Source organism: Gossypium hirsutum, chromosome D06 (assembly GCF_007990345.1).
Source record: "Gossypium hirsutum isolate 1008001.06 chromosome D06, Gossypium_hirsutum_v2.1, whole genome shotgun sequence".
In the NCBI taxonomy this organism is placed as follows: Eukaryota; Viridiplantae; Streptophyta; class Magnoliopsida; order Malvales; family Malvaceae; genus Gossypium; species Gossypium hirsutum.
In genome coordinates, this window is record NC_053442.1 from 23,055,307 (window position 1) to 23,065,435 (window position 10,129).

Here is a 10,129-nt window from a genome sequence, read left to right on the forward strand (position 1 = left end):
TTGGAATCAATTATATATATAAAAAATACCAATATCAAAACTTAATTGTCAAAATAACAATCTCAGCATCAATATCATAAGAACATATACGTGTGATTAAACTCAAAAAAGAAAAAAAGATCTTAGGTCTGAAAATACATAATTTGAAAAAGAGGATTTGAAATTATCAAACCATAGTAGAGGGATTAAATCAGCCAAAACCACATGGTACAAGGGTCTTGTATAAAAATTGACCACAAACTCAGTAACTGGGTTAATGTCAAAATAACAATCTCAGCATCAATATCATGCCAACATACTCAAATCCACAATCATATTCAAAGCATCATACCAATATTGGTGTAAGAGGAACATGCCAAAATCACACCGCCTAAGCAACACAAAGTAGCATAAATAAATAAATTAAGGATTAAAACTCCATGAATGAAACATTTGTCAACAACACAAAAAGAAGAGACAAAGGAAGCGAAAACAAGAAAAACAACAAACAAAATACAGGGCCTTTGAGATTTCATCTTCCTCTACTAACCTACATTAACCGGTGCAATAAGAAACAAATATGATCTCAAACCCCTGATGTTTTTAATATGAAATGGCCATAATAAGTAAACCTAAAAAATAGAAAGAAACAACATACCAAAACCCAAAATGCATTATCCCCTCATTGTTTTTTTCCATTGAATACAAGCCCTTTTTGGATCATATCATCAAAATATCTCCCTTTAGCCCTTATTTGCAACATCCTTCCATATTTCATAATCCTAATATGAAATACGAACCATGAACTGATCTAATCCTGAGATTCACTGCTCTTGCCACTTCCTTCACCTTCCCTCTCTTCCAACAATCTCCCACCTTCTTCATCTGCTTGTGCAGTCTTCTTCTGTGCTTCTTTGGCCTTCAAAGCTTGTAACTTTGAATGATTATAGTAAGCAACACCCAAAAACGCCAGTCCATACCCAAACAAGTTGATGGGTGTCACGGTATCCTTGATGACAGACCAAGAGAAGGCAATCAACAACCAGTCCTTGACAACCCCAGCTACATTCATGGTCAAAGCAGAGGTCTTTCCAACAAGTAAGAACACAGCTAGGTTCAAAGCAAATGCACATATAGAGTTGGTCCCAAAAACGACGAAATCGAAATGGAAACTCGATGTTTCTTTCAAAACTGGGTACTCAACAAAAACCCATGGGACCAAAAGGAAAACAAAGCAGCATGGAGCAACGTAATATAACGAAGTAATGGGGTTCAAGGTGATCCCTTTAGAAGTAAGCAAGATTTGGATCATGACCAACCTGGTAGCCTCAAAAGCAACAGCTCCCAACTGCAAAATCACTCCCCAAGTGTCGAATTTAGCTTCCCCGTAAGCTGCGATGGCGACCCCAAAAGAGATCGACAACATGTTGACCATCGTATCGTTCTTGTACCCTTCTTTTTTAAAAAGGACGCCGATGGAATACACGGCGACGGGCATCAACGCTTTGAGCATCTGGATAAAGGAAACGGACAAGTAAATGTAGGCGGAATTGGAGAGCCAGAGGCTGAGGGAGTAAAGAGCGCCGATAGGGACGACGGAAGAGAGGTAAAGGTCTCGAGACATGGAGACGGGCTCGACGACTTTAAAGACCTTGATGAGGAGGAAAGCAAGGGAGGCACAAAAGGACATGTGAATCATGGTTAGAGAGATTGGGAAAGGCCAATTGTACATCTTCTTGTCGAGGATGTACTTGTTGTAGACGATGACGGTGAAGCTGAGGAAGATCCAGATTGCTACGTAGGTGTAGGAGAGAAGGATCTTCTTGATGACACCGTCGCTCAATGAACCGCCTTTACCCATTGCTTGTTTTTGGGGTTTTAAGAGGTGCCCAGATCGGAAAAAATGGTGGAAGAAGAGATCGGAGATCGGAATGTCGGGGGATTTTTCAATCTGTGGAGGCTGAAAAATCAAGATTTGAATTTTTTTTTTTAATGTAGTGAAAGATGTTATCTTTTTAGTTTAAGGTGTGTTTTCTTTATGTTGATGGAATGGGCCTCTTTATGGGCTTTTTTCTCTATAGTTTGATACCATTTCCTTTTTTTAATTTTAAGACTCACTTAAAAATTTGACCCTATTAATTTAAATTTAAATTCGATGCAATTATTTAAATTTAAATTTCATCCCATTAATTTAAATTTAAACTAAATTTAACTTAATTTGGTTATAAAAAGTGAATAATTTAAACTTATTTAACCTTAACTTGAAAATGACCTATCCAAAAATGATTCATACCCAATATATCTAGATACAAAAAAATAAATTCGAGATAAAAAAACTCGAATGATCCGAACTTAAAAAGACTTGAACTCAAAAATAATATATAATTGAAATAATTTAAGTCCAAATGATTCATAAACTCCCTAATCCTTAAATTAGAGGATATTGCACTCTTAAATACGCATAAACTCATGATGACCTCTTGGTTGTTGCAATATCAATGGTGTCACAAAAACAAAAAATTAAAGGATTAATTTGAACCGTGGTGTTTGGATGATTTGTAGGATACAAGTTAAAAAGCATGGTGTAATACCCAATTTTAGCCCGGGCTCGCATATGGAAACATAATTTTTGAGGATATGCAATCTTAGATATGATATGCAATCCTAGATATGATATGTAATCTTAGATATGATATATAATCTTAGATATGATATGCAATCTTAGAATATATGATTTTGTAATCTTAGAGATTTAATTTGTAGATACCCTTTAATCTCAGCCGTTGATGTAATTGATATGTACCGTTGGATTTGGGGAGGCTCAACTATAAATAGAGGCTTCTCCCTTCATTGTTGAAAAAAAAGGAGGAAGAAGAATAAAAAAGAGAACGATTGGCAGTTTTTTAAAGGTGGCTTAATATTTTTTTTCTTCTGATTATTTTTTTTATTTACGATTTTAAAAAGGGGGAGAAGGTGATACCACTGCGAATTTTATTTATTTATTTTATTTAGCCCCTCCGCCTTTTAATGTTTTTGTAATTAAGTTTTTTTATTTTTATTTTTCTTAATTTACCCTTTTATTTATTTTTATTTCAATTGGGTCTAAGTTGAACGGCGTCGTTTTAGAGGAGAAGGGAAAATTTTCCTTCCAGCCCCTCTATGTAATTCTCGTGTTCAAATTAATCCTTTTACTTTTATTTATTTGCGGATTTACCCCTGTTTTTTTACTTCCGACCCAATTTACTCATTTCTCATATTTTTCTTAAAATCAGTATTTCTAATTTTTTTATGAAATTATTATTATATGTATATATAAAAATATGTTTCTTTTGCATGTATTTACACCTTAAAAAAACTAATATTTTTCGTATATTTTAGACACATGTTTTATTAATTTTGATATTATCTTAATTATTTTAAACTTATATATTTTCATGGATGTATGTATATTTTTTTTATTTATTTTAGTTATTTGTCTATTAATTTATGTTTACATATATTTTTTATTATCTTGTCCATTTATTTGATATTTTGTAGGCCATTATTTTACTTATTTGTTCATATATTTGCATTATTTCTATGCTATCGTAGTATTTATTATTGCATTATATATTTAATGTAGCATAACATTACATTTTTTACTCGATTTTTAAAATCAAACTTTTTCAAAATGGATATTCTTTTAATAAAAATAAAAACTCATTATTGGGAATTCAACACGTTGTGTCCTAACGTATTGGATGTGACGCATTGATTTCTCGAAATGAAGATTTTTTTTAAAAATCATGAAGGAAATATTCCGAGTTTGAGATTCTAAAGGAATTGTGCCCTAACGTATTGGGTGTGATTTCTTAAATATTGGATAAGTGGATGTTCTTTTAAAGTAAAGGAAATATTTCGAGTTTGGGATTCTAAAGGGATCGTGCCCTAACGTATTGGGTGTGATTTCTTAAATCTTGGATGAGTGGATGTTCTTTTAAAGTTTTATTGTATAAGTATTCTGATCTAATTCATTTTGGTGGAAATTAGAATGTTGTGCCCTAACGTATTGGGTGTGGCATTTTTGCTTCTCTAAATTGAAAAGGGTCTTAATATGCAACGTTTTAAGTTTCTAAAGATTATATTTTTAAAATTTTCGACCTTAAGACATTAATTAATTAACTAGGTACCAATTTTTGGGAGTAATGAGGGTGCTAATCCTTCCTCATGCGTAACCGACTCCCGGACCCGTTCTTCTAAAATTCGTAGACCAAAGTCGGTTTTAGGTGACCCAATCACACCTTAATAAGAGATTGGTGGCGACTCCCAACTTTCATTTTCTTTTTTTTAAGTCGACAACCTAAAATTTTTTTGTTTTCAAAAAAAATGGTTTCGACATATGGATATTCGAATTAAACGGAACTGAATTTTTAATTTTATTTTATAATTAATTTTAATTTTTTATGATCTTAACTTAAAGATTTTATATTTTAAATAGTTTTTATATAAAAATATTTTTTAAAGAAATACAATACAAGAGTTAGTAATTGATTTCATTTACTTAAAAAATTATTAATTTTTAATATTCATGAAAAATACTTTAAAACTTTTTAAAAAATTCAAAAGACAAAATAAAAATCATTTATCAAAATAATAAAAAAAAACCCCAAAACTCAAATTTTATATGAAAAATTTTCTATGTGACAAATTTTATTTCATTTTTAAGAATTTATACTAACTCAAATATGGAAACTTGGCTCAATTAATCATAATTCCGATTCAACCCAACTTAATTAGATCATAAAAAATCAATAATCGAAACATAAAAAACCCAAACTTAAAATCATGTCTTCCAAAAAAAACTCCAAAAACACTAATCTAAAATAACTTAAATTCAAGACTATCCTAAAACCACAATAACCGACAAAGTAAATTTCCATAGAAATACAAAACCTCCTTGCATTTGAATGCAATTCAGTGCATTCCACAACAAACCACATTTAAAAGATCTTACATAAATAATATAACAATATTTTATTTATTTTTATGTCAGATGTTGGAAAAAGATCAACTTCGTTGTAATCTATTCACGTTTTAATTTTACTTTCAAATATTTACGGCTTTAAATTTTATTTTTATTACTTTTACAAAAATTTATTAATTTAACACAAAAGTATTAATATTATTTAATTCAATACCAATTTTAACTTTTTTACTTATTAAAAATTTATGATTTCGAAAAAAGAAAACAAATTTATGATCACAATCACTTATCTTCTCATATATTTCACTACACCAAAACAAGCTTTTAGCGGCGCTTTTTAAGGCCTTTAGCGGCGCTTTTTAGCGCCTCTAAAAATATTTAAGCGCCGAAAAAAACGCCGTTGACGACATCGTCGCTAACTTTAGCGGCCCTTTACCCACAAACGCCGCTAAAGACAATGACCTTTAGCGACGCTTTCCCCCAACGCTACTAAAGACCAAGACCTTTAGCGGCGCTTTTTTCCTGAAGCACCGCTAAAAAGCAAGACCTTTAGCGACACTTTCTCCATAAACGCCACTAAAGGTCACGAAAAATAATTTTTTTTATAAAAACGCCACTCCATTCTTTAGATTTGCTCCATTCCTATCCTGAATTATTATAAAAATGCCAATCCCTCTACTTGCTTAAACAAATCCTTTAAAACTGTTATCAGTACATACATAATTCTTTGGTTAAAGATTGCAACAACAGCAAAAGTGAGATTCCACCAATTAAGAAATGTATAATTTAATTTGAAGACGTATTAAAATGGAAATTCATGAACAAGAAGATAAAAGTTTTTCACTATATCTCATGCAGCAAGTCAAATTGCCTTTGATTACATAACATTTCTAAAAAAATTGAAACTAGTTCATATCAACTTGCTCAAGTTGAATCTATAAATTGCAGATCAACACCTTATTTGAACTTACAATTCTAGGAAAGCATAAAATGTAGTTCCATGAGCATGCATTTAAAGTAGCAAAAAAAAAATTACTGATTACAGTGACAGTCCAAGCTCCAAATCTAGCTCTTGTGTGTCACTTGATTCTGAATTTTGACTGCTCAATCCCAATGAGTTGCTGAGATGTTTCTTGCTCCTTGAGTGTGAATCCTATAAGAATGTAAGGAACTAAAACAAGTTAAATTTTAAAACACAATCATCACATAGCACATAAACTAAAAAAGGAAGGGACTTACTTGTGTGTAGCAACCTCAACATGTAGGTTTAAAAGTTGTGGTCATGTTTGGTTGTGCAAAATGTTGGGTGTCTAAGAAGCCACTGCTTGGCTGGGAATCACTATATCTGATGTTTTCCCTTTGATCGTATTCTCCAACCCCCATCTGTAATAATATATAATTGTAGTACTTGATTTCATTAGTATAGTTATTGATGCATAAAGAAATGGGGGAGGTGACAATGGAAAGTAGCACTTTAACACTTCAATTTACAGCGATAAAACATCTCAATTTGCAGCAACTAAACACTTCAATTTGCAGCACTTAAACACTTCAATTTGCAGCACTTAAACATATCAATTAACAACATTTATACACCTCAATTACAGCGATAAAACATCTCAATTTCCAGCAACTAAATACTTCAATTTGCAGCACTTAAACATATCAATTAACAACATTTATACACCTCAATTACAGCGATAAAACATCTCAATTTCCAGCAACTAAATACTTCAATTTGCAGCACTTAAACACTTCAATTTGCAACACTATCAAATTTCGGCATCAACTGACATTGTCCCAACATCCAAAACAAACTTAAAGAAGTATATAATTATCATGTAAAAGAAAATATTCATCAAAGTATCTACCTCTCTCAACTCCTACCCTTAACAAAATTTTGACTTGGGATGGTGGAGTGATCTGTTTTGATAGTTGGAGAATTTACTAAAATGATTAATTATATAAGGATAATTATTTATAGTAAAATTTAATAATTTATAATTATACATTTGATTAAAGAGTGATTTAATAAAAAGTACATAAAAAAGCAGCAGAATCTATCAATAATTAAAACTTTTATTCTCTTTATTTGGCACAATACAATATAAAAAGCATATATAAGTATATGAATGTAGAGGCATATATAAAAAGCATATATAAATATATGTATGTCACAGAAACTATATTCATTTATGTAGAGGCAAGTCTTTAATATATAACTATGGAATCATCAAGAAATGCTTCTATTTTCTTGGAAAAAAAATAAGTATCAAACTTCCAGAAGTTAGATAATTGCTTACTCGGGACCACCGAAACCCATATTCTTTCCCAAAGCTCCATTATACTTCACCACAACAGCTTATCCAAAAGCTGCTTAGATTCAGTAATATCTGCTTCAAGACAGAAAGAATCCAAACAAATTATACAAGCTGAACTCTAATGTACTGTTAGATTTCCTAAACTGGATGGTATTGGACCTTCAAAAGAGTTCCCTTGAAATCTCCTATATAAACATTAGGGAGTCTTTCTTACACAGTTCGCAGTTCTTTAAGTTTAGCAAATGTTGAGGGGATCTCACCACTTAATGCACAACTGTTAATGTATCTGCCAAATTCATAAACCAATTGTTGTTATAATTTCAAAGGCGACTTGTAAAGACAATCACGTACAGCCCCTACAAAGAACTAAAGAAAGTTAGAACTTACAATTCTCCAAGTTCGTATAGAGGAAGTGCAACGGAAATTTACAAATGAAAATAAATATGTTACTTTATTTTAACATCAAAAAAGAAATAGTTTTTCATTTAGTAAATGGTTGGCCGGCCAAGATTTCTCATCCCCTCTTATCCCCTATTATCTCTAATCCCTCATCAAAGCTTTTCCTATATGATAATAAAAGAAACAGCGCTGGTTCATTTTTTCTTCTTCTCAACGATTACGTTCACCCAAAATCTGTCAAAGTTTTTCTTAATGGTTGAATAAAAAAAACCCAGCAACAACAGAAAAATGCCGTGAAACCATGTAGAAAAAAAAATCCACAGATCTCGAAAATTGGAGACATATAGAGAGAAATCAGATAAAGTGAAATAAGAAACCAACAGACCCCCAACTTTATGCTATTTACATACACACAAACAAAATACAACAAAGGCAGAGGATGTAGCAGTTTCAGTGTATTAGTGGTATTTTCTTTGTTACTGTTACGGATTTAGAAATTGGTGGAGTGGACGCTGATTCGGTTGAAATGAATAGAGGGGGGGGGGAACTCATCCATGAAACAAAACAAAAAAGAAAAGAAAGCCTTTTTACATACCGTTGAGAAATAAAATTTGGTAACTGATGAAATTGAAAGATGAAGTGTATCCAGAAATGCAACAAATTGTTGGGTTCGAGTTGAATCCTTCTCTTGGCCCAGAGGGAACGTAAAAGAGTTTTACTTTTCAAACTTTTCAAACTTATGTTACTTTTCAAACTCATAATAAAAATGAGTCTTGCACGATATGTGAGAAAAAAAAATGACAAGTAAGAGGCGTTTTTGGTAGAATAAATGAAAGGGAGATGAAGACGAAGAGAAGTAAGAGAGGTAAACCTGGTATAGATGGCAAATACAAAACTGGGAACAAACTTACGAGAGCTGGAGAACCAAGTTCCACCGTAAAAAACTTCGCTTCTATACGAAGGAATATGAATAACTTCCTTTGAAGTAGATTTGTTACCATGAATTTTAAGCAATAACTTGTTACCAGCAGCAATGAGAACAGCAGTAACTTGCATTGTCGATTTCTAGCTTCTTCTGGCATCGTCGATTTCTAGCTAAAATATAAGAGAAAAAAAGAGGAAAAATGGAACAGAAATAAAAGCAATAGGGATCTGAGTAATGAACACAACAAGATGAAATACACACACAAATAAACTAACAAAATAAAAATATTAAGTCTCATATATTTTCCAGGGAAACAAACGGTAGAACTCGTAAGTATATTAGAGAGTTTTTGTGCTGAATCGTCTTTGGTACCTCCATTTTCCTCTTCTTTTTTTCATTTTGTTTGCAAAGTTAGGGGTTTTAGGGGGGAAATTTGGGAAAAATCAGCGCCAAATTTTTTTCTAGGTATAATGAATTTTGTGGCGTTTTAAGAAAAAACGTCATTATTGCTTATTTATAGCGGTGTTTTCATAAAAACGCAGCAAATTTTTTTCATTTTGAATAAAACGACGCTGTTTTACTATTCTAATTTTTTTTTATTTTTTAATAAATTGATTTATTTTTTACGGCGTTTTTATAGAAAACGTCGCTATTGCTTACCTTTAGCGGCGCTTCTTATAAAACGCCGCAAAATTTTTTTATTTCGAACAAAACGACGCCGTTTTGCTATTCTAAATTTTTTTTATTTTTTTATAAATTGATTTATTCTTTGCGGCGTTTTTATAGAAAATGCCGCTATTGCTTACCTTTAGCGGCGCTTCTTATAAAAAGCCGCAAAAGTTTTTCATTTTGAACAAAACGACGCCGTTTTGCTATTCTAAATTTTTTTATTTTTTTAATAAATTGATTTATTCTTTGCGGCGTTTTTATAGAAAACGCTGCTATTGCTTACCTTTAGCGGCGCTTCTTATAAAACGCCGCAAAATTTTTTCATTTTGAACAAAACGACGCCGTTTTGCTATTCTAAATTTTTTTATTTTTTTAATAAACTGATTTATTCTTTGCGGCGTAAACGCCGCTATTGCTTACCTTTTTGCGGCGTAAACGCCGCTATTGCTTACCTTTAGCAGCGCTTCTTATAAAACGCCGCAAAATTTTTTCATTTTGAACAAAACGGCGCCGTTTTGCTATTCTAAATTTTTAAATTTTTTAAATAAATTGATTTATTCTTTGCGGCGTAAACGCCACTATTGTTTACCTTTAGCGGCGCTTCTTATAAAACGCCGCAAAATTTTTTCATTTCGAACAAAACGACGCCATTTTGCTATTCTAAATTTTTTTATTTTTTATAAATTGATTTATTCTTTGTGGCGTTTTTATAGAAAACGCCGCTATTGCTTACCTTTAGCGGCGCTTCTTATAAAACGCCACAAATTTTTTTCATTTTGAACAAAACGACGCTGTTTTGCTATTCTAAAATTTTTTTATTTTTTTATAAATTGATTTAAAAATGCCGCTATTGCTTACCTTTAGCGGCGCTTC

At 31.8% G+C, this 10,129-nt stretch overlaps 1 protein-coding gene and 1 long non-coding RNA gene across 9 annotated transcripts; both read right to left on the bottom strand.

The window, feature by feature from the left end:
- Nucleotides 1-390: 390 nt before the first annotated feature.
- LOC107901602 (probable sugar phosphate/phosphate translocator At5g25400) lies at nt 391-2,063 on the bottom strand. Its single transcript, XM_016827667.2, has one exon. It carries the CDS (start codon nt 1,838-1,840, stop codon nt 791-793), a length of 1,050 nt encoding a protein of 349 aa, XP_016683156.2. The 5' UTR covers nt 1,841-2,063; the 3' UTR covers nt 391-790.
- Nucleotides 2,064-5,834: 3,771 nt separating this feature from the next.
- LOC107901603 (uncharacterized) lies at nt 5,835-9,071 on the bottom strand. Of its 8 annotated transcripts, XR_005914556.1 has the most exons (5): nt 8,960-8,976; nt 7,478-8,757; nt 7,246-7,338; nt 6,182-6,325; nt 5,835-6,095 (listed from the first exon to the last, which is right to left on the bottom strand). It is a non-coding gene; the product is annotated as an uncharacterized lncRNA (long non-coding RNA). The 8 variants fall into 8 exon arrangements; XR_005914554.1 differs by having other exon boundaries at nt 7,246-7,335; nt 7,423-9,071; XR_005914550.1 differs by having other exon boundaries at nt 7,246-7,619; nt 8,534-9,037.
- Nucleotides 9,072-10,129: the final 1,058 nt, after the last annotated feature.